Raw genomic sequence first — 23,067 nt, 5'->3', positions numbered from 1 at the left:
GATCTATGGAATGTATTCATGCATGAAAATAAGCCCGTAATACTTTGACTGGCAAAAAGGCCCAACAATGATACTATTTAAGACAAAACTTCAGAAATAAAATAAAACACTCCGTGCGGGCTCAGTCAAGGCACGCCTTGCCCGTTACTCGGAGTCCTCGTCATCGCTCTCAGCCTCTGCCAACCATTTCAAGAACCCCTCTGCCGACTTGCGAACTTTCTTGCTCACAGCAAGGTCATTGGTATATTTCTTGCTGGCTTTGGTACCCCACTTAGTGATGACCTCTTCGCTGAGGAGTTCCTGATCATAGAGGACCATGAGAATGTTTGATGTTTTCTCGTAAAATTCAGAGTTCTTTTGACCGCGGAGGCCAATGAATCTTTCAATTCCACCAAGGAGAGACTTTTCGTGTTTCTCAGAAGTGATCATCTGCAACAAGATTAGTATTCATGGGATAATTAAGATAAAATATTCGTAGGCTTACATTTTTAAGCATGCCTGCTCGCTTTGGAATCTGCTTCACAATGTTGTCATCGAAGAGTGTAAGAGCAAGAATAACGAGAGTGCGGTGCTTCGCCTCGATTCCCAGCTCTTTCGCCTTAAGATAAATTTGAAGATCGTCTACCTTACTGACGTCACCTTTCTCCGCAGTCTGTTCTTCAATCCAGTTTGCAAGCTGATCGTAGGTAGAGTTTCCGCCACCTTCTTCGTCGTCGTCCTCGTCCCCACCAGCGCCACCTAAGACGAGCTTTTGCTTGAGATCATCAGGAAGCTGTTGCTGACGGGCCTTAACAGCTTCTGGGGACATATCTACTGCCCAGTCATCGTCTTTGACTTCGGTAGATTGTTGAAGCTCTTCTGCTTGACGAACAAGCTCATCGTCACTTGGAGCATCGAGTGCCACGTCGCCGGCGCCATTGTTGTCATTGGATCCATTTTCAGATGCGTTCTCGCTACCACTAGCATTTTCGTTGTCCTTGGCTTCGCCCTTGTCTGCTTTGGCTTTACGAGCTGCCTTCTTTTCTGCTTTGTCTTTCTTGCCCTTCTTTGGTTGAGTCTTCAAGATAAAGCCGCTCAACTTAAGTCTAGGGTCGACCATCGAACGCTTGCCGCATGCCTTACAATCCAAGACGATGTTTCCATCTTTGAAGATTACTTCGGTTTCAGGGTTCTTGCACTCTTTGCAGAGCACAAACTTATTGATGAAACCATCCAAGTAATCCTGCAATTTGCTTGCTTCATGAGCACCATTGATGATCCAACGATCATCGGCAGGGTTGGTATTGGTTTGAGCCCCGAGTTCGAAGCCGAAATACTTGATGACATATGCCCCTGGGCGGGCCAATGAATTGGCGATGCTGGTGAGATTGACGATGACGGTTTTGATGCCGTTACCTTTTCCTTCAATTTTGGACTGGATCTTCTCCATCTTGTATCTGTAAAAGTTGTCCTTGACATCGCGGCGGATATTGACGGTAGCCATGATTGCTAATAGGTAGTGTTGAGTCGAATTGTGTATTTTCGTGAAGGTTAAGGCGTGCAGATATTGTTTAGATAATGCGATAATCTGAAATATAACATGCAGAAAAGTTGAACTCGTTGAAATGGCGAAGTCGGTTGAGGTTGGTAAAGTTTGGTTGGTGGTTACGGGAACATTCGAATCGTAGAGGATAATACTTAGCCGTTGCTACTGAAGTAAGAACTACAAGGTTTCCGCGGTATGCGAAATGGTTGCAGCTCGAGGGGCGGCTGATGTCTGAGGTCGTTGGCGTTGGGTGTGAGATACATATAACGCAAATGTATCACTGTACGTGCTGATAGCTTTGGGTGAAGAATTCAAGGGAAGAAAATCCTTGTTGGCAAAGATGAAGTATCTGTCAGATACTAAAAGATACAAGCTGTAGAGATATGAAGTCTGAAGGTTGAATATCCGACAAGTACAAGAGCGAAAAGCAAAAGTGATTGCTTCACGTATTCTTGAACAACTTTGATTTGCGAGGTGTGGGATTTGTTTGATTTCGACGATTTGGGATAGATGGGACCGTGGCAGACTGGACCTTTTCAAATGGAATTTATTCTATTGAAAGAATCTCCAATACAAAAGTGTTGTTGTATTGTTGATGGAATTATTGTTTGTTGTGTTGTTTTTGTTTGGTAGAAGGCAAAGAAAGAGGAAGGTTGTGGAGGGGGAAAAGAAAGTTTGAAAGAATTTCCAAATAAAAGGTTTCGGATATTGATGGTGGAAATGGTAAGCCCTTGTCAACGAGAGAAAAAAAAATGGAGCTAGGAAGGAGGAATACAACAGCTACAGCAAAGTAATCCTGACCAGGTGAGGATCAATATAATCAATTATGAACTATTTGGTAAAATTACTATATTGAGTAAATATGATGAAATTTGCATTTATCAAATGTATATCGTAAGGTTACAGGTAGAACATAGAATTTTACAAATCGATAATATCAAAGCCAACTTCAGTTGTTCGTACGTATAAAAATTATATGGGAGGAAGAACTACACGTGCCGCGTCTAAGCATATGATTCATTGATATGCTTCATGCCTACCTAGTAATATTCATCTCCATTTTTAGCCATCCGAAATTCTTACTCCTTCCTTCTTCCTGTTATTCCTTCCTTCCCGGGTACTGATATCCGTATTCCTGACTTCGTATTAATTCGTTCCTGTCTCTATTCTCCCAAAATGGCCGCCCTCAAAAAAGTCGATTACTCTCTTTACCTTGTGACCGACTCTACACCTGCTATACTCGGTGATAGAAATCTTGTTGATGTGGTAGATGCTGCAGTTCGTGGTGGTGTCACGATTGTGCAATATCGAGACAAATGCAGCGATACAGCTGCCCTGGTTGATACTGCGAGGAAGTTACATGCTGTCACACGAAAGTACAACGTTCCACTTTTGATCAATGATCGAATCGATGTTGCTCTTGCAGTTGCGTGTGAAGGTGTCCATATTGGTCAGGATGATATGGGTTAGATCCTCTTCCACGAATAAAGTGATAATGCCATCTTTCCCTCGTGTCTCTAACTTTGACCCAGATCTGAAGACGGCAAGAGCACTGCTGGGCAAGGATGCAATTATCGGAGTAACAGTGGCCAATGTCCAAGAAGCTTTGACAGCATCTAAAGATGGTGCAGATTATCTAGGAATTGGCACAATGTTTGCCACACCAACGTAAGAATAGCACGGCCATACGTCTTTGAGTTTCAGATTCGAGAGCTTTAAGAGATCAAGTGGTACCTTTGTTCCAGCACAAATTTACAACGAGTAACCTTGTTCAGCGGGAACCGAATCTCAATTCAATCTTCATACCTAATCTATTTGCTTTAAATTAATGAGGAGTATTCTGATGGATTTCGAAATAGGAAAACCAACACCAAGGATATTATTGGAACCGCTGGCACGAAGGAAATTCTGCATTCTTTGCAACAGGCAGGAAGCCAAGTGCGAACCGTAGCAATAGGTGGCATCAATTCCTCAAATCTACAGCGTGTCCTGTATCAGTCGGCATCAGAGGGCAAGCAGCTTGACGGGGTGGCCATCGTCAGTGCAATCATAGCAGCACAAGATGCCGAAAAGGCTGCCCGCGAACTTGCAGAACTTATACGGACCCCGGCTCCGTTTGCTCTAGCACATTTACCACATGATCAAAATGTAAAAGACCTTCGCGAAGTTTTATTGCAGGTTCCTGGTATCATAGGAGATGTTGCTAAGAAGACGCCTCTGTCTCATAATATGACAAATCTCGTGGTTCAAAACTTTGCTGCTAATGTGGCTCTGGCAATCGGTGCCAGTCCTATCATGGCAAATTATGGAGAGGAAGCGGCAGATCTTGCGAAACTTGGAGGAGGCTTGGTTATTAACATGGGAACGGTCACTCCCGAAGGTATAAACAATTACTCAAAGGCTCTAAGAGCATACAATAACGCAGGAGGACCAATTGTGCTCGATCCAGTGGGCTGCGGAGCTACTGCTGTAAGGCGGTCAGCAGTTAAATCACTTTTAGCAAATGGTTACTTTGATGTCATTAAAGGAAATGAGGGAGAAATCAAGACCGTATCCGGATCACTTATTCAGCAACGAGGCGTTGACAGTGGCTCAAGTACATCGAGTCTCGCGGAGAAAGCTACAATCGTGCGTGATTTAGCATTGAGGGAGCGCAATGTAGTACTGATGACCGGGGCGGTTGATATTTTGAGCGACGGAGTACGTACCTTTGCAATATCCAATGGGCATGAAATCTTGGGCAGAATCACGGGGAGTGGTTGTGTTTTGGGTACTATCATCTCAGCAATGTTGGCAGTCAGTCGTGAAGACAAGCTTCTCGCTGTATTATCAGCATTGCTTCACTACGAGATTGCAGCCGAGATAGCAGCTGTCCGAGAGGATGTGAGAGGTCCAGGTACATTTGTTCCAGCGCTGATTGATGAACTATATGTTATACAAAAGGCAAACTCTCAGTGTGATTTGCGATGGCTTGAAAAAGCGAGAGTTGAAACCATTGTATGGTAATTTTCTATGTATAAAAATTATTAAGACTGGAGTACCCGCATATGTTCTCGTAAATCTAATGCCCTGTGCTCTTGATTTGACTTTCTCAGTGCCACACTAAAAGCCCCTTGATCCGGGACGAAGTGCCAATCGCGCTTTTCCCTTAGCTCCACATCCTCGGCTTACATACCCCACCTACCCCAGAAAACGCAATAACACTCCAACAAGTAAACAGATGAAAGTATCATTCTTCATATTGCAAAAATGATAGAACATGTAGGAAAACGTCTGAGTAAGTTCCGTCCCTCACTTCTAGCTTCTCAATACTTACGCAACTCAGTCAGACCTGCCCTCTTGTTCGTTCCCCATTCTCCGACCACTCTTGATCCCCGTTCCCCTTGAATCCCTCCACTAATCCCCCCTTTCCAAAAAGTATTTGTGACATTCAAGAAAAGTTTCGCAAAGCGATATGGGAATATGAGAAAGTGTGCGTTTATCCAACTTCCCTAATCTAAAGATCCTATCACTTACTCTCCACCTCAGCATCGCAACAACTCAAAAGTTGATCAAAGCAAGTGATATACTTCATATTCCCATCTATGCCACCACACAGAATCGCGCACGACTGGGTGAAACGTGCGCTGAGCTTAAAATCCCCAATGCTGTTGAGCATGCAGACAAAACGGCTTTTAGCATGGTATGTGAACTCTACAATCATCATATATGGACCTTGAAATGAGAGCTTTTGCGTCGATATTGTCCTTCCATGATGTGAAAAGATGTCGTTGGTGACTAACTCATGATCCCAACCCAGTGGATCCCATCGATTTCTCGACATTTTCATTCTGCTACCCCAGCCGAAGTGATCATCGTGGGCATTGAATCGCACATCTGCGTTACACAAACGACATTGGATTTGCTAGCCAATGGGCACAAAGTGAGTGTACTTGATGAGCACAACATAGAGGGGCTAACAATTTGCATAGGTATATGTATTAGCCGACGGTGTGAGTAGCTGCAACCCGCAAGAGATACCTATAGCTCTTGATCGGCTGAGGGCTGCTGGTGCTATCGTGACAACCTCGGAGTCGATCATGTATGAGATTATGGGTGATGCTAGGTATGCATCTTTCTTTATTTCTTCGTAACGTAATATAAATGAAGTCAAGCTAACTCCTCTAGTATTCCCGAGTAAGTGATATGATCTATTCCTCGGCCTGTGATTTGATTATTGGATTTTATTAACGTCTCTTCGTAGATTCAAAGCAATTGCTACTCTCGTGAAGGAATCTTCAGCGAGTACAAAGGATATCATGAGCACTCTTTTCAGTAAGATGTGAAAGGGGTATCAAGAGATTGCAAAAATAGCATAAAAAAGTCAAGATGTGATATAATTTTAAATTTAATTATCTGAGCACTATGCAGTCAAGTACATAACAACTATTTCGCATCATTTGCTCGCAATACATGCCTATTTAATGACACATCAGGAGTCTGTGGAAGCGACAGAAACCTTCGGCTTGCTGGAGTTCATCCACGCGAAAGCTGAAGCACCGCCTACAGGATTCGACGATCGCGGAATGGTTGTAATCACTTTAGCACTCTTCTGATCCTCTGAACTTACTCTCTTTTGTTCCCAACGAAGCTGTGCTTTATCAGTCCCATTGGGTTGATCCTTGCGTTTGAGATCAGCCATTGATCTTGAAGGCGCCGGTTCGTAAGATGCACCTGTTCTTGCACCAGACGACGAACGACTAGCAGCTGGATTTGATGGAGACGAAATGGATTTTGATGGTTTTAGCACCTTCATACTTCGACCTCCGCGAACTGCTCTTTGATACCCACTCGTAGAATCACTATTGTGATCAGCATTCAGTGGTGTACTGCCTTGCCGCCATGAACCCCAAGTCCCCATAGGCGTTTCACGTTTGAGCGCATCAGCTGCGTTCATGGACTCGACTTTGTTTGTATCGGCCACGCCTTGGTCCGATTTGTGAAACTTTTCCGAGTCTGAAGTACTGCCACTGTTCTTCATAAAAATCTCAGCTTCCAACATGGGGGGAATACTGTGAACAGGTGATGAAGACGTGGCGGTAGAGCTGGTTTGTGGGTTTGTAACACTTTCAGAATGGTCATCTTTGCCTGTGGGCTTGACATGATCAGCACGTGACCCATCAACTACATCACCTGCGTTCGTAGGTTCAATCTTGGATCGCTGTTCACTGGGCGTAAAAGGAAGAGCCGTTGCTTTGAGTTCATTTCTTTCAGGTGGGATATTTGCGATGCATAAATTCTTGAAAAGAAGTTCATCTTCCGGTCGCACGAATGGCACAGACAGTTTATTACGATCATCGCCGAAGAGTGTCATGAGGTTTTGCGAGAAGAGTATATCTGCGTTGTGCGCACGTAGAGTATCACTACCAATAAATACACGTATTGATCTTTTGAGATCGGCAAAGGGTCGTTGATTCATGCCAACTACCTCAAAATCTGCTGTGAGAGTCGGTAAATGAGGGCCGGGACTATTGACTCTAGAAGACGATTGCGTTATAATTGCTTCCGGAAGATACACAGGTAGCCTGATAACGTAACGTCCATTTGTTGGATCCTTTTGCATTTGATTTGTTAGGCCAAGCTCTTTTACAAGCGAATAGTCAAGGATCGATTTTTGTGAACCTGTACAAATATCGGCATATAGGAGTGCACTGTGAGAAAAGTTGACCGTAAGCCAGCATCTGATGATTGAAGGTACTGAACCTAGGATAAACAGACCTGGAGGAGGGTCCGGTATTTCCAAGGGTGAATCATCGTCCGGGTTCCCGATCATAAAATTGGTATCCAAGCCTAGGCTACTTGTGCGTCCAGAGGGAACGGAATGAGTGGAGTGGACAGAGTGACCAGCAGAGCTATGCCTCCCATCTGACTTATGCGATGAGGAACGCTCAGTCATAGGATGACTGCCAAATCCACTAGTCGGGCGAGCGGGACCAAACTCCCCTGACGCCCTTGATGCTTGTGCCCAATGTGACCCCTGTAGAGCGCTCACGTCGAAGCGTACACTGTTCGCTCTCGAAGTACCTCTACGCACTGGCTCCTCATCGTTATCTAGATGAAGACTCCCAAGTAGATTTTGCTCTTCTTCGTCATCAAAGTCATCGAACACATCCGTAGGAGAGTTGTGAACAGGACCTATAATTCAATGTGTTAGTATTTCAACCAGCCTTGCGAGGATCAAGTCTAACACATACCTTGTTGAGGAGTACCGCTGAAAATGCCAGGAAACGGCGAATTTGTACCCCAAACGGATTTGAGAGCGGCATCGTCCGCTTGGCGCTTCTCCAGTCTCATGAGGCGGTCGGAATGGTTGATTTGTACGGCTTGTACATGCTTCACGTCCATTTGAACATGATATAGTTCTTCTCGTGAAGCCGGGAACTGTGAATCCATTCCAATCCTTTCCTTGTAACCCCCCAGGAAGTTGTGTTTTCAAGTCTCACACTTGATGGCATGGGAGTAATATTGAATGAAATCGACCAAGGAGGGTCACCGCAACAATGCCGTGCAATTATCCCTAGACGCTCGTAATTTATCGTCTGAAAGGAAAGATTGTTCAAATCGGACTGAGGTATATTACGGAATGTTTAGCACCCGGCCAACCTTGAAAACTTGAAGGTAATCCCAGCTCTTGTATCTTGTGCGTAATGCCAACGAAGTACACAACGGCTCTTTGTGAGCCTCCCCCACGGCATCGGCCGACGATTTGATATTTGAGACACCCTCCTGCCTGCTATGATCGATGAATGCCTAATCTCGCAGGTTTTATTTTGGAACAGAATTGGCTCTGAAATGTGGACGAAGGTTCTTTGAATAGTGTTGTGTCCAGCTGTTCTTTGAGAGTCGTGCAAGTATCAAATGAGGAATGCAATGGTGGTCTGCTTCGTTGCAAGTCTGTGCTTCCTGGGGGTATTATTTGATTCGTAAGATGGTGTCGTATAGATTGAGCTGAAGGAGACCGAAGAGCTTTACAGCAATTACGCTTATTGTTTGCCTTTTCGCAGATAATTTGTCGTTTGTTTGTTGTATGTTGTTGTTTTGCCCTTTGAGGAAGATTGGAATCGCAGTGGGGGTACAAGTAAATACTAGATGCGCGGTAAATCGATCCGAGTTGGCCTTTTGAAGATGTTTATAGAAGTAGTAGGTAGTATCACGGCTGATTATTATGAAGTTGGTATATTGTATGTTGTTTATTAAGAAGTCAAATTATCAATCAATAACAAGTTGTTGAGTGAGATTTGGGGTTGGATCAAAGGATGTCATTAATTGCTCTGGCGGTAGTGTAGCTGGTAGGGTCCTTTAATTTGGTTGCGGTAACCCTATTAAAATCACAAGGGTAGCTAACCTTAAGTGGTGTTCATGCATTTTCGGCGTTAAGTGCCCTGACAGTCTATTACATGTTATACAAAGGTGTTGCTTGTGCAATAGGAGCTACGTATATTAGGAACTTCTCACTCAAGGCATTTCAAAAATGGAATTTCGACAATCATCTAGTAGGTAGCTAACAATCATCCCGGGTACTGGTTCTATGCCGATTTCGTAGTTGAAGCTTCTGCAATTCTTTTGATAACTAGGTATGCTAAGCTACTTTCGTTGTTACTGTGATTTTTTGAATACTGGAGTACTTTCCCGTGAAACCAATCATCCAGCAATCAATCAATACTCAATAAATAGGTGAGCTGTCTCTATCAGATCTAAGAAATCTAGAAGTTTTCCTGCATGTATATTTTGTCGTAGAAAAGACCACCTACACACCTTTCTATGCATCATGCATGCATTCCGTTCAATGACTGAATTTAGGAGCTACTGTCCACTATTATCATATTGTTAGTATAATCAACACTATATCTTGAGGGAATGATATATAGCCACCTAGGAAACACATCTAGGAACTGAAGGGAAATACAAACGATATACTTACGTGTGGAAATACCCAGCTGGGGCTATCCAAGGGCTCTTCTTTCCACTCTTTTCCAACCAATGGTATAACTTCGTTCAAGAACACTCTATATCCGTCACTAGAAAGATGAAGACCATCGGTGAGGAGTGCCCTCATAGCTTTATCATCCTCAGCACGTTTGGTGCCAATCGTTTCTAGGTTGCCAGTATTATCTGGACTCATCTGTACTGCTTTAACCAAAATAGCCTTCCATAGATCGACCAATACCACATTTTGATCTTTCCATTCATCGGCGATTTCTCTAACTGCAGCTGCATATTTGGCTGTGTGGTCCTGTGACCGCGTGAGAGAAGAATACCCCTTCTGGAGGTCTTGTTCCTCAAGCTGAACTTCGTTGATAGGCGGTGGTGTAACTAGTAAAATCGTGGGGCGCTGTGCTATGGAACTCCAATTCTTGAGAAGGATCTCAATGTTTTTCTTGTAATTTTCCAATGGAACATGTTGACCCGTGGGACCATCCGGTAGGCATGCATCATTCGCACCGAACAGGACGAGCTTACAACACATTCTATCAGTATACAGAGAAATGACCTAAGGATAGCCTCGCAGCAATAACGGCGAGGATTGAAGGGGGGTATCTGTGAGTCCTACATGGTAGTTTTTGACGTACCAGATAGGGAACCTTTGCAATGGTTGGATCTGGGACGAGGTCCCGATGAATCTCAAGAGCATTCTCGGTATTATACCCGCTCAACCCATGGTTTATTATCTGGAGCCGCCTAGAACAATCTAAAAATGAATTAATGAGTGACCAGAGGGTTCTAGTCTGGAACAGTGAACTCACGTTCTTCAAGACCCGCAGTAAAGGAAAACCCATCCCGCAGATTACTTGAGAATTGAACGATGGAATCGCCCAATAGAATAAATTGGGGGTATCCTCTGAAAGCCATGTCGAATGTGGTACGGTAGAAGTTGACTAATGTTTAAGTGAGGGGTTTTCTTTTTCTATCCCTATTAATTCATAGCCGCCTCGCCTAGGTCTAATTGGTAATAGCGGGAATGCAGTAGTGTAGTGCAGCAGTGCAGCAGTGCAGCAATAGGAAGCCGGGGAAGAAAACGCAAAGCGATATGCAGTTCACGAAACAATCTTGAGAAACGGACTGTCTAGTATTCAGTCAGTTGTAGGAATCGAAGCAAACCCCAATGGACATTAAAAGCCTCACATGCACCCTGACAGATCTGTAGTCTCTCCTCAATTGATGTAATGTGCGACGCACGAAGTGGACAATTCTGGATATTTTGTGGAGTTTCGGTACCAGATAGGTAGAACTTTGCAGCTCTCTGAGTTACTAGTGGGATGGGATGGGACGGGATGGGGGTGGATGATGGATGATGGGCTCATGGATTTTGACGCGATATTCGCGGGAGTTGAATTGCGAGATTGCCTACTTTGTACGCTCAGCTACCATGTTCCCCTGTGGATTTCATCCCCACAGATTAGCTCTTTCATCATTCGTATCTCATGGTGTATAGATTTTCCCAAAAGTCATACTGACGACCCAGTAGGCCCTCTCAGCTAGCTATCGACTATTGGGTGTCTCGGTGTGGACGGAATGGTATGCACACCCAAATCGAACATCCTCTCCTTTTCCGATGTCATGAGCTACACTTCCTTTTTGACGCTGATGCTGATGCTGGTGCCGATGCTGATGTTACTGCCATCTGCTATGTATGATCCATCCTCTCGTAACTATCGGCAGTTCACGAGTCATTTTACTATTGAATGTTTTATAACTCATCATGCTGGTTGGTTGGATTGCCCAAGAGAGGTTATCATCAACTTGCTTTATGGCTTGCGGAATATAAATTGTAGATCATCAGGAATGAATGCTTTCGTATGTTTCACAGCGCTTGTGACTTTCAAGACGGCTTCCAAGAAAAGCTGTATTACCTAAGTACTTACTATTACTATGTAGAGGCTCGAGGTAGGGTAGGCATGAAGCTTATCGAGCCTTATCGAGTGCATTGCAAAAGCTATCTTAAGCGCATTAACCGTATCATTTCCCATTTCCCATAATTATTCCAAACTTCAAACTCCAACTCCCACTTCTGCCTTTTGGTTCCGCAATTCCTGATCAGGATGCGTCTGTGACATTGATCTACTCATCTTTTCATGTTTGCTTGTATTCAATGTTTCCCGTCAGACATTTGGCCCAGGAGTTTCTGTTCTTGCACATCGCACCTACACCGATTTGATCATTGAATACCTAGGTATTACGACATTACCTATTACATCAAAAGCAAACTGCAGCAGGAAAGTCCGACCGCTCAATATTACTATCAATTCCAAACTTCATAACAATAATTCCAGGGTTCAACTAGCCTCGAAGACCCTTGTGTCTCCTCCACATTTCATTTGATGCTTCTTTGATTCCGCATTTGCTCCAATTCCCGATCTCTAAAAGTCAAAGCCACTTCCAACACCAACACTCCAACTTCCTTCTTGAATCCCCAGAAAAATTCTAGTCTTCGTCAAATAGTGGTGTGGGTGATAATATTGAGAGGCGATCTTTTGTACATCTTCAGCTTCTTATTTATCATTTCCTCTTTCCCTTCTTTCGCATTTGCATTTCGCATCTCCCGCTCTTGCATGCGAGCTTCCAAATTCCTGCCGTTGTGTACCGTGTCGTCATTCCAGAACGTCTATCTTCCTGAGATGTGTTAGGTGACACACCGAGACATTTCCGATATGAGACCTTCTAGCAAGAGCCACATTGGCGTCGACTTTACAATGTCGTCGAATGTTCCACCTGAATCGAGGGACTCGTCAGCTCCACCTTCACCTACAGCCATGAGGACTCTTCAAAGATCAACAAGTAATCTTTCCGACGAGCGAACTCCTCTACTCCAAAGTGCGGGGCGTTCTCGTATACGTCTCGGTGGCGCCGCGGAGACCAACCGCCCATATCTACCAAGTCATCATAGTTTCTCTGGCAAGTCTTCAATTTTACCATCATTTATCAACCTTCAGATTTCTCCCATAGTACTGAGCATGGGGCTAACTGTTTACCACTAACAGGTAGTTTAAGAGGTAGTCGGCATCATAGCCGTGCAGGATCTTGGGGCCAGCGTTTAGTCACTGCATTAACTTCAGAAAGACATGGACCCAAGGACCAGATGCGAGAATCCAAAAACATGTCGACCACAGACGACAGAGTTTGGTATGATCAATTTACATCAACAGATTGGGTTCATGACAGTATTGCGGATGCATACCGAGTGAAGGGGCTCCGAAGCAGGAAAGATTTTCGAGGTCGAATCAAGGCGTTTTTTGATGGCACACAAGGTTGGATACTAAGTGCCCTAGTTGGATTCGTGACAGCTACGATAGCATATACCGTTGATGTCTCGGAGACTCCTATTTATGACTGGAAAGATGGTTATTGTCATGATGGATTTTTTATGAGTGAAAAGGTTTGTACAATTTTCGTCATCTCCGTTCATTGTTCGACATGACTTTTGAACTTGCCCACCACAGCTTACAAGTCAAATTCGGCGACATTAACGTGATGCGTTTTCTGCTATTAATCACAGAGGAACACGTAAACTGACTATTGATAGAGATGTTGCCCTGACGGAGACAAATGTGATGCTTGGAAATCTTGGTCCAATTATGTCGAAATACCATTTTTCAGTGAGGAGTTAACGGAGTTCTTTATTTACGTTTTACTTGTAGTCGCATTTGCAACAGCAGCATGTCTTTTGACCTTGACTACCAAAACGGTCGTACCATCAACATATCAACTATCTACGTTGGATGAGAACCTTGGTGCTCTTAGTCGACATGACTCCCAGGCGCCAGTCGATGGTAATACCAGCCCGAAGAACACGCTGGGATCTGAGACGAATGCTCCGATGATCTACTACTCGGCTGCCGGCAGTGGAGTGGCTGAAGTTCGCGTAATTCTTAGCGGTTTCGTTTTGCATGGTTTTCTTGGCTTTAAGACCCTACTCGTCAAAACGCTCGCTCTGATATTGAGTGTAGCATCCGGGCTAAGTTTAGGAAAGGAGGGTCCTTTTGTACACATTGCAACTTGTGTGGGCAATATCGCATGTCGCTTATTCTCCAAATACGATGATAATGACGGAAAACGCAGAGAAGTATTGTCTGCGGCCGCAGCTGCAGGCGTTGCGGTAGCTTTTGGGGCCCCCATTGGCGGTGTTCTTTTTTCTTTGGAAGAAGTGGCGTACTTTTTCCCAGCTAAAACATTATTTCGAACCTTCTTTTGCTGCATCACAGCTGCACTGACGTTAAAATTTCTCAATCCTTATGGCACCAACAAAATTGTCATGTTCGAAGTTCGCTACTTGACGGACTGGAACTTTTTTGAACTCGCCGCTTTCATTATGGTCGGTGTCCTCGGCGGAATAACCGGTGCAACATTCATCAAGGCATCTAGGTCCTGGGCACAGTCTTTCAGGAAGATTGAGATTATAAAAAAGTGGCCTCTTTTTGAGGTCATGCTTGTTGCTCTACTAACCGGCCTCGTCTCCTATTGGAATCCGTATACTAAGATCCCAGTAGCTAAATTGTTGTTCAACTTGGCTAGCCCTTGCGATACTGATAAATCAGATAGCATGGGCCTTTGTCCCAGTAGCATTGATGAGATTTTCCCCATCATTGGACAGCTAACTATTGCATTTTTCATCAAAGGCCTATTGACGATTATTACATTTGGCATCGTAAGTTCAACTGTTACACCTTCACTCCAACTTATTCATAAGCGAGAACATGGTCATCCACTAACACAATGTTACAGAAAGTTCCTGCAGGTATATATGTTCCATCTATGGTTGTAGGCGGCCTACTCGGCAGGATCGTCGGTCATTTGGTGCAATGGCTTGTATTGCAATTTCCCCACGCTTCTATTTTTGAAAGTTGCGCTGCTCATGAGAGTGGAACATCTTGTATCACTCCTGGTGTTTATGCTCTGATTGCTGCCGGTTCTACAATGTGTGGGGTAACCAGATTGTCCGTGACTTTGGCAGTCATTCTCTTTGAATTGACGGGCAGTCTCGATTATGTTTTACCATTTTCCCTCGCAGTTTTGGTCTCAAAATGGACGGCAGATTTCATGGAACCTCTGAGCATATACGTAAGATCATTTAATGATAAGTGTGCGGAGAAAAGACTGACTTTTCCAGGATTTATTGACCAACCTCAACGCTTACCCATTTCTTAATAACAAGCATAAGCCGATATTTACCTCCGATCTTGCAGACATTGTGCCCCGTGTTCGAAGAGAAAGAGTTATTGACATCTCAGTCTCCCCCATGATACCTGCTAGCAGTCTGCGCCAGAAGCTGGAGCTTTTGCATCAGGCCGGTGAGGTTGATGGTGGATTGCCAATCATTAGAGACGATGTTCTTGTCGGTCTAATACCGGCCCCCGATTTAGAATTCGCTCTCGATAATCTTGATAATGAGCCAGGTACCTTATGCCTCATGGCGACCATCAGCAACTATGATGACTCTGAAGAAGAAGAGCATGTTGATCCTACTGACTTCACGCCTTACATTGATCCTGTAAGCAAAATTTAACCTCTGTTCATCCTCAAATCCACTGCTGACAAAGAACCAAAACAGGCACCGGTAGCTTTAGATATTCGTTCGCCAATGGATTTGGTCTACGAATGTTTCGTGAAACTCGGCTTGAGATATGTTTGTGTACTGAAAGATGGCCGTTATGCCGGATTGGTAAGATTTATCCAACCTCCACACACTTATTAGCGTGCAAGAGACCTGACCAATTACAGACCCACAAGAAGACTTTTGTCAAGTACATGCGAGAATTGGAAGAAAGAGATGGGCATAATTGATTTTACTGATGTGTTGCGTTTTAGCGTCGGGAATAGGAATATGCATCAATTGGGTGGCGTCTTGATCTGATTTTGGGGAGTTTGAATATCCAATACCCTGGTGTAATTCATAGAGCATTAGCATCTGGGGTCAATGCCTATTTTACAGGCTGTTTGGGAGGTTGATTCGAAGAAGAGATTATCATAGAGTCTGCCGTACATATTAGACATAATCTTTATCTTCATCATCTTGAATTATCCGCTTTAAGCTCAGCCATGAGTCCGCCTTTATCTCTTTTCTTCGAATCTTCTTGCAACCTCTTCGTGATATATGTAGATATATCCTTGACCTTCTCTAGCGCAATATTCGTACATTGTAACAATTCCACGGCATCGACTGCTATACCACCAAGCTTGGCAATTTGACAAACTTCTCCGTGACGATTCATACTGATCGTGCAACTACCCTCTCTTAACTGTTCCTCCATTAATGTCGTATCAACCAATCTAGTCTGTTCTTGACCCTTTCCATAAAATGAAAATGTCACACAGAGTGGGAAATGTAACAGACTCAAAGGCACAGGTTCTCGCTCTGCTAGAGTGTAGACAGTCACCGTTTCTCCTTCCGTGCTTGTATCTGGTTTTCTAAAGTGTTGTAATGCAGCTATTATAGCAATACAGGACGCATCAATAAGATTCCCGTCGTGTGATAGAATGTGAACATCTGCTCGAACTGACCAGCATTTCTGACCAGCGATGAGACAAAGAGATTCGGTATCGAGGGCTGCAGAACGTCGCAAGGTCTTCTCGAGAAGGCGAGAGAGTAATACTTCTTGTTCGGTCGGACGGTTGGTTTCGAAAGCGGGTGAAGCCATAGGTGAAAGTTCCGTTGTGATGGTGAAGATGCCATCAAAGGGACGGTCCGGGAATGGACTTGTTACTTCAGCTGTAATATTGACGAGAACCCTAGAATTATCAGCATTAATAATGACCCTTGAGAAGATCTCTTTCGAAACAAATATCTAAAAGACGCTTTGAATGTGTATCTCCTGTAATCGCATCTCTTACCTTGTCTTTCCTAACCTCACATCTGCAACACCATATTCATCTCCAAAGTCTAACTCTATAGCTCGAAATTGATCAAAACTTCTTCCATCAATTCTCAAGTTTTCTTTGAGAGCCTTCGAAAAGAACTGCTTTTCATTGATAGAAGGCTCAACTTCTCGAGGCATCTCGAATTACTTATTGACTTGAAAATACACGCTGAATGGTTGCGCGGGTTACATTATTCCCCAAGATTTCTTTTTGCCGGAAACTCTAAGGCGGTGAGCTTTGATTAGACTAGCGTAGCCTTATTTGACATCTTCAAAATGTAGGTAGTCTATCGCGTCTGGCCTTCACCTTATCTTTTATCAAACATTGATTTACATTTTCCACAGCAAAAAAGATGACTACCGGTAAGTCCTCTTGGACAATATTGTTATTTTCACTTGGGAATTACTAATGAATCTTCCAGCACATAGGCCTACCTTCGACCCAGTAAGTGAAATTACATTGCGAATTGTAGAGAATGTTTCTCATGGAAAATAGGCAGTGGGAAAAGAAGCACAACGAGGCCCGGCCTACCATCAAAGATTACTTCCAGCTCACACACAACTGAAATTCCGGTACAAACCCTCGTCACTTTTGTTTAGGAAACTTGAGATTAATTGAGTTATAGAAAGCCAGGACAGGGAGGCGATGCAGCAGCCGAAGTCAGAGACCTCCGAGCAGAATTATTACAAGCAGAAGCAGCGCATTTCGCTAAAAAGAATGGCGGATCAAGCGCTGCAATCGAAGATATACAGTCGTCTACAAACACATCTAAAAGACAACTCGAGAATGGCTCCGTGGAGGACGATGAAGACACAGAAGCAAAGAGGCGGCGCATTCTGGAAGAAACTCGAGATATAGATGCCGACTCGGACAATGCTGGAGAGAGTGATAGTAGTGATGATGACAGGTTCGCCGATTAATTACAACCTTCTTGAAAAAAGGCTCACATGGTGTTAGTGACGACGACGAAGACGAGACTGCGGAGCTTCAACGGGAACTTGAAAAGATTAAGCGCGAGCGTGCCGAGAAACGAGAACAAGAGGTCAGATTAAGCTTTTCAAAACTGCCAAATCTACCACTAATTATGATGCTCTAATAGGAACGAGAAAGACTAGCGGCTGAAGAAGCGGAGCGAGAGCATGATATCGCTCTTGGCAACCCATTGTTAAATGCCAAATCTGACTTCAATGTTAAAAGGCGGTATGTTAGGTGTGGACTAGTTTCACATGCGGTATTTACTAACTCAAGATTATTAGATGGGACGATGATGTCATTTTCAAAAATCAAGCTCGTGGAACCGAAGATAAAGGGAAAAAAGAATTCGTCAATGTAAGTTGTACCAGTCATGCAAGTATTATCACAGAATACTGACCCAAATCTAAGGACTTGCTACGTTCCGATTTCCATAAGAAGTTTATGAGGTATGTTTGGATGTTTGAATCTCAACCCAGCGGCAATGGTAGCAAGCAATCAAACGAGACTAACGTGTTATAGCAAATACGTGAGATGATGGAGTCATTGTGCATCACAATGAAGGGGTACAATCTGGAAATTAATTCTTCCGGACGAGATTCGGATATGTACTATAGAGGGCGAAGGGTTTTGGCGTCATGGTTGCATGGAGTATGGTCGAATGTTCTAGCCAGTACATGAATGAAACTGGATCTTGATCAGCCTCCCCTTTGATTGGTCCTCAGGTCATGACTGGCAAGCCTCTTTCTTCCGTTGGGTCCTTTTGAATAAATTCATGGATGTGATTACATCTCACTAGTTACGGATACAGCCAGCAGGAAAGCTTGTTTTTAAGTGACATGTTGATGATTTGTGGCTGGTTAAGTGGACTTTACCCCGCATTTTTTGTATTCTCATTCCACCCATGTTGTTGTTCCAAACTATTTTATTGGTCAGACCAAGTTCTTCGCTTTTATTACCAGCACCGCCACAGACGTAACCTGTTTTGATCCGGTTCGACAATGATGATGCATTCTCATGGTGTTCTTTCACTCCGACATGGGTAGAGAGATGTAAAGTCAGATCGTGATATTGTCTACTAGAGTGAAAACGGGTTACCGATCTTGTTTCTTGGTACTGTCATTGCTGCATTCGGCTGAAAGCACGTGGCTATTGGAACGATCTATCCTTGTTTTACCATTCCAGTTGACGTCTATCATGTATGCCAACTCTTCCAAGCTCCCAGGGTCTTTCTTTGAGGTAGCCTAGTAGGCATCCGGTACTACCCTTCAACTAGATCATCTTATGACACGTTAGCTCATCGACGAAATGTTATAAGTAACCTTCTAATAATCCTCCGATTTTCTGCGTATCAAACAAACATTCAATCTCACAACTAGCTTCTACATAAAAACTCAGCAACAAAAACAAAGCAATTTGAAAATGTCTACATACAACAACGACGATTCCTACGACACCACTGGCCGCCGCGGTGCCCCTTCTAGCGCCGATGATTCCTTCGCAAATACCACAGGTGGTTTTGGGAACGAGAGCCGCGGCAATACCACCAGCGCCCGAGGCGTTGGAGGCACCGGCACATTTGACGATCAGGATTCTGGAGCATATGGAGGATCTTCTACTCAAGAAAGCCGTGGTTTCAACACCGGAAACTCTGTTAGTTACACTTACAATATCTTTTTCGACTATTGCTGATATGACATAGGGAGGACTGAGAGACAACGAGTTTGGCTCGAGCAACTCCAAGTATGGAGGAGATCTCGGTGATGACGCTAATAACTTCGGAACTGGTAGAAGTGAGCGAACTTCAGGATTAGGTGACAATGCCTCTTCTGGCTTTGGAAACACTTCAACCTCCCGCTCTGGCTACGATGAAAACACTTCATCTGGTCTGAAAGAATCGGGAATTGGTGGAGCTTCCTCCGGTTATGGAGACAACACCTCTTCAGGCCTTGGCAATTCTTCTACTTCTCGTTCTGGATATGGAGGAGACGAGTCAACTGGTCTGGATAGTTCAAGATCAGGCTATGGAGACAATACGTCTTCTGGATTTGGTGATAAGACTTCTACTGGCTACGGAGACAGCGCTTCGAGATCAGGCTATGGAGACAACACCTCCTCTGGATATGGCGATAACCCTACCTCTACTCTCGACTCCTCTCGCACCGGATACGGTGAGAACACATCCAGCGGCATCAGTGGAAACACCGACTCATATGATTCCAACAAGACCCGATCTGGTAATACCTACGGTTCTTCTGACAACACTAGCTCGCGCGATTATGACAACACCTCGAGCTCTAACACTGGAAAGACAGGGGATTCTACCATGGGCAAGATCATGGAGAAAGCTGGACATGCGCTTCATAAGGAGAATTTGGTCCAGAAGGGCGAGGCTAAGCGTGCCGCTGCTGGAAGTGATAATTACTAATTTTTGGTCTGGATTGATTGATCGGGAGGGAATGGATAAATTGATATATTATCTTGTATGATAGTTTGCTTTTTTAATTTTAGCAGATATGAATTAATGACTATTTACTTTTCGCGCGTCTTCATTTCCCAATCGCATACATGAATAGCACTTGCATTTCACTTGACACGGTCTATTATCACTCGACAATGATTCATTTCCTGTATTAAGCTTCTGGGGCTTATTTTTGGAGACTCAATTTAATCCCACAAAGCCCTGCATCTTGACGCAATACGTTACCCAAGAAAATGCATCACCACTGTTATGCATGCATAAGCACATTTATTCACATATGTCATGTAAGATTATGATCTACCGTGCATGAAGAGAATACTTGCATAGATCCTACGTCATCAATTTTGTCGGAGTTCTTTGAGCGTAGAATTTACATGTGATGTGATTTTATAGGATACTTGATTGGAAAGTAGACTTTATGGAATGGGGCAACAAGATATCAGATAGTTGATTTGTTCCTCTCTGAAATGTTGAAATGCATTACCTTGTTAGATAAGTACAAAGTAGTCGAGAATATGGCGCGATTTTAATAAGTGTACTTGGGGGATGCTCGGCTAAGCCCCTTCATTTCATTGGCATCAAGGTTGGAAGTAGTATGGGCATTAACAACTATGTTTGAAATAAAGTTAGATGTGTTGATGTCTGAACGTGAAAAGTAATTTTAAACATTGACAAGACCAATAACATCAAGTCCAGAGGGAAGGAGGCAGTGGATTGATCCATTTTATTCTCTTCCGTCCCAAAATTATTATCATTCAATTTCGCCCCTTGCTACCGTTCCATTAATATAACTATCACCTCATATATCTTCATAGCATCATCAGCATTTTGACTGCCACATCCAAAGTAATCACAGTCTACTTCTAATTTCTCCCAATCCCCCACTCATGTATGGCCCAACATCTTGAGTTTCCCTCCCAAATAGTATCTGGTCTCTACCACCCCGTGTACTCCACCATCCAACACATAAAGCGCTCCTCTCCACGTCCATCTCTCCACTCTCCAAGATTTCCCAGAACCTTGCTTTGCATCGTTCTCTCATGTAATTATCTTCGATGGAATTCAAAAGATCGGCTGATATTGGTAGCCATGCCTGTAGAGCATCGAGGGGAAGATTGGGTAATGCATCAAGTAGTGTAAGCATGAGGTATGCCTGTTCAGAGAGAGGCGCCTGACTATCTTGTTGGCTGGCGGTGTCTCTTGTATATACAGATTGTGGTAGTGGCGATGTAGGCGCATGAGTTGCACGGTGATGGAGCATTTCTAGAAGGGTCTCGGCTAGCATTGGCTCCGCGGTCGACAGTGGTGTAGGCGGAGTAGTAATGTGTATTAAAGACTTAAATGCGTAACGGAATTGTCTAGGCGACAGATTGTTCGGAAAGGAATTAAAGAGAGCATCAACATAAGTTGGTATGAATCTAGCGGTCAATTTTGTGTTCTGAGGAGCTGATAGTACTGCAAGAACAGCGCTGTGAGCAGCCTCAAAGATTTCCAAGAAGCCAGGATGAGCTGTTGGATTGAGATAAGGGGCTGCCACACTAATGATCAAACTTTCGTTGTCAGGCGGACTAAGAATATTTGTCAAGTGCTCGCAAGTATTAAGATAAAATAGATCATGATTGCGCTGTAAAGGATTATTTGGAATTTCGCCAGCTTGCGTGGGGTATATAGCTTTGAGAAGCTCTCTTGATTCGAGAGGATAATTAGATAGGATGTCGATAGAAGACAAATTAACGAACACATATGCAGAAAAAGAATTCGAGCCAAGTCGAGACGAAATAAAGTGAATGTTCCCAAGAATGATAAGCGTTTCCGAAGCTCCTATCGGGGCAAGGCGTCTTGTCGATAGGATAGGGTCAAGCATAGTTCTTCCCATAAGACCTTGCAGAATAACAACGGTAGCAAACATAGCGCTCTTCAATACCTGCCACAAGACTGGTGCGGTCATTTGGAGGGTTTCGGGAGTTAGAAAAGTCGCCTCCTCAGATGGATCAATTTCCGATAACTTGTTCCTCTTCCAGCCTTCTAGAAGTCTACCCGAGAACGAAAGAAGATGCTCTCGAATTTCTATCGCAAGTAGAGAGTTGGTCATATTTTCGATTGCATATGCGATAAGCCTCGAAAGTGGCCCCATGGACGACAGTATCGGGCTTGATGCCTGCTTTTGTAGTTGTAGAAAAGAGGAGGATTTGGACGACCAATCGAACTTATCTCCCGGTACTTGCTTGACATCCGCATCGATGTATTGTAAGAAAATACCGTCCTGGTAGCCCTCCAACGCAGTCACCGACCGTACCATTATCATGACTAAACTATCATAATTCAGACCCGCACGCACTCCGTCCGATAACAGGGGGAATGCGTGATTAAGAGCTAACACAACAGATTCTGCTGCAAGAATCCCATCTCTCATTGGATTCTCCAGTGCTAAGTTGGCCGCCGTTACTAATGCTCGCTCGAGTGTGCTCCTGAGCCCGCTAGAGAGCCCATGCCTTCCTCCATTTTCCATTCCGAGTAACACGCCAGCGATCACGAGAAGATGCTGCCATCTTGGCGACCTTTCATCCGCACCTTTGATCACTGATCGAGCCCAATCATCAGAACCAATCCCGCCTCCTTTCCGAGGTTGGTATGCATCGTACGGTGGATGCTCGTTACGACTTTCTACTTCGTTTTTGCACACCGTAATGGCAGCAGTATTGAAGACACTGATGATTCGGAGGCAAATTCGTAGACCATCGGTATTATTCCATATAGCAGGCGCGGTAAGAAGATGCGATGTTAGAAGGCTTATGTTCAAAGGATTCGTAAGAGTGGTAAGGAGAGAGGTAGTTGTCCCAAGGATTCTGTCAGTTTGGGCTGGGTCAGGCACGCCTTGGTATGCGCGTAACACAGTCGTAAGAAGTCTATCTGCCGGCATCTTGAACTACTCTAATTATTTTGGCAGGACCTCAAATCATTGTGATGCTCGTATTGAGAAATAATATTCAATTATTAAGGGTGATATGTGATGGCTGATGTGTTAATGATGGAATGGAGTTCAACAGCCGAGGTTTATTAATTCAGCCTTGTGTTGCGCACTGAAGGGTTCACGAGGCTAAATGTAAAGTATAATTTCTAGATAGAGTTACACTGCACTGTCGCATCGCGTTAAACGACTACAGCTTCCATACATCCCGTTCCCTTACGATGGGCT

The 23,067-nt window shown here is 44.0% G+C and overlaps 10 protein-coding genes across 10 annotated transcripts; 5 read left to right on the top strand and 5 right to left on the bottom strand.

The window, feature by feature from the left end:
* Positions 1–144: 144 nt before the first annotated feature.
* Positions 145–1,483, bottom strand: EAE98_009533 (uncharacterized protein; the record flags this gene model as incomplete). The annotated part of the gene is made up of 2 exons (XM_038957154.1): positions 145–429; positions 485–1,483. The coding sequence occupies 2 exons, from the start codon at positions 1,481–1,483 to the stop codon at positions 145–147; spliced, it is 1,284 nt and encodes a 427-aa protein (XP_038806627.1).
* Positions 1,484–2,701: 1,218 nt separating this feature from the next.
* Positions 2,702–4,531, top strand: EAE98_009532 (uncharacterized protein; the record flags this gene model as incomplete). The annotated part of the gene is made up of 3 exons (XM_038957153.1): positions 2,702–2,990; positions 3,058–3,193; positions 3,385–4,531. 3 exons carry the CDS (start codon positions 2,702–2,704, stop codon positions 4,529–4,531), a joined length of 1,572 nt encoding a protein of 523 aa, XP_038806626.1.
* Positions 4,532–4,774: 243 nt separating this feature from the next.
* Positions 4,775–5,850, top strand: EAE98_009531 (uncharacterized protein; the record flags this gene model as incomplete). The annotated part of the gene is made up of 8 exons (XM_038957152.1): positions 4,775–4,802; positions 4,851–4,866; positions 4,944–4,997; positions 5,054–5,207; positions 5,325–5,447; positions 5,497–5,630; positions 5,693–5,701; positions 5,769–5,850. The coding sequence occupies 8 exons, from the start codon at positions 4,775–4,777 to the stop codon at positions 5,848–5,850; spliced, it is 600 nt and encodes a 199-aa protein (XP_038806625.1).
* Positions 5,785–8,819, bottom strand: EAE98_009530 (uncharacterized protein). Its single transcript, XM_038957151.1, has 2 exons — positions 7,759–8,819; positions 5,785–7,699 (listed from the first exon to the last, which is right to left on the bottom strand). Exons 1-2 carry the CDS (start codon positions 7,955–7,957, stop codon positions 5,997–5,999), a joined length of 1,902 nt encoding a protein of 633 aa, XP_038806624.1. The 5' UTR covers positions 7,958–8,819; the 3' UTR covers positions 5,785–5,996.
* Positions 8,820–9,086: 267 nt separating this feature from the next.
* On the bottom strand, positions 9,087–10,994 carry EAE98_009529 (uncharacterized protein). The gene is made up of 5 exons (XM_038957150.1): positions 10,688–10,994; positions 10,309–10,628; positions 10,135–10,253; positions 9,486–10,019; positions 9,087–9,377 (listed from the first exon to the last, which is right to left on the bottom strand). Exons 2-5 carry the CDS (start codon positions 10,412–10,414, stop codon positions 9,348–9,350), a joined length of 789 nt encoding a protein of 262 aa, XP_038806623.1. The 5' UTR covers positions 10,415–10,628; positions 10,688–10,994; the 3' UTR covers positions 9,087–9,347.
* Positions 10,995–12,213: 1,219 nt separating this feature from the next.
* EAE98_009528 (uncharacterized protein) lies at positions 12,214–15,343 on the top strand (the record flags this gene model as incomplete). Its single annotated transcript, XM_038957149.1, has 7 exons — positions 12,214–12,461; positions 12,548–12,938; positions 13,086–14,207; positions 14,285–14,620; positions 14,670–15,050; positions 15,111–15,221; positions 15,281–15,343. 7 exons carry the CDS (start codon positions 12,214–12,216, stop codon positions 15,341–15,343), a joined length of 2,652 nt encoding a protein of 883 aa, XP_038806622.1.
* A 224-nt stretch (positions 15,344–15,567) lies between these two features.
* On the bottom strand, positions 15,568–16,554 carry EAE98_009527 (uncharacterized protein; the record flags this gene model as incomplete). The annotated part of the gene is made up of 2 exons (XM_038957148.1): positions 15,568–16,288; positions 16,391–16,554. 2 exons carry the CDS (start codon positions 16,552–16,554, stop codon positions 15,568–15,570), a joined length of 885 nt encoding a protein of 294 aa, XP_038806621.1.
* A 215-nt stretch (positions 16,555–16,769) lies between these two features.
* On the top strand, positions 16,770–17,927 carry EAE98_009526 (uncharacterized protein; the record flags this gene model as incomplete). The annotated part of the gene is made up of 9 exons (XM_038957147.1): positions 16,770–16,779; positions 16,839–16,861; positions 16,913–16,989; positions 17,043–17,324; positions 17,375–17,459; positions 17,517–17,617; positions 17,674–17,746; positions 17,801–17,838; positions 17,912–17,927. 9 exons carry the CDS (start codon positions 16,770–16,772, stop codon positions 17,925–17,927), a joined length of 705 nt encoding a protein of 234 aa, XP_038806620.1.
* Positions 17,928–18,811: 884 nt separating this feature from the next.
* Positions 18,812–19,817, top strand: EAE98_009525 (uncharacterized protein; the record flags this gene model as incomplete). Its single annotated transcript, XM_038957146.1, has 2 exons — positions 18,812–19,042; positions 19,092–19,817. 2 exons carry the CDS (start codon positions 18,812–18,814, stop codon positions 19,815–19,817), a joined length of 957 nt encoding a protein of 318 aa, XP_038806619.1.
* Positions 19,818–20,721: 904 nt separating this feature from the next.
* Positions 20,722–22,791, bottom strand: EAE98_009524 (uncharacterized protein; the record flags this gene model as incomplete). Its single annotated transcript, XM_038957145.1, has 1 exon — positions 20,722–22,791. One exon carries the CDS (start codon positions 22,789–22,791, stop codon positions 20,722–20,724), a length of 2,070 nt encoding a protein of 689 aa, XP_038806618.1.
* Positions 22,792–23,067: the final 276 nt, after the last annotated feature.

The sequence above is a fragment of the Botrytis deweyae genome (assembly GCF_014898535.1).
Source record: "Botrytis deweyae strain B1 chromosome Unknown BDEW_028, whole genome shotgun sequence".
Lineage (NCBI taxonomy): Eukaryota > Fungi > Ascomycota > Leotiomycetes > Helotiales > Sclerotiniaceae > Botrytis > Botrytis deweyae.
Note: the sequence above shows the minus strand (reverse complement) of the source record. Positions and strands in the feature narration are given on the sequence as shown.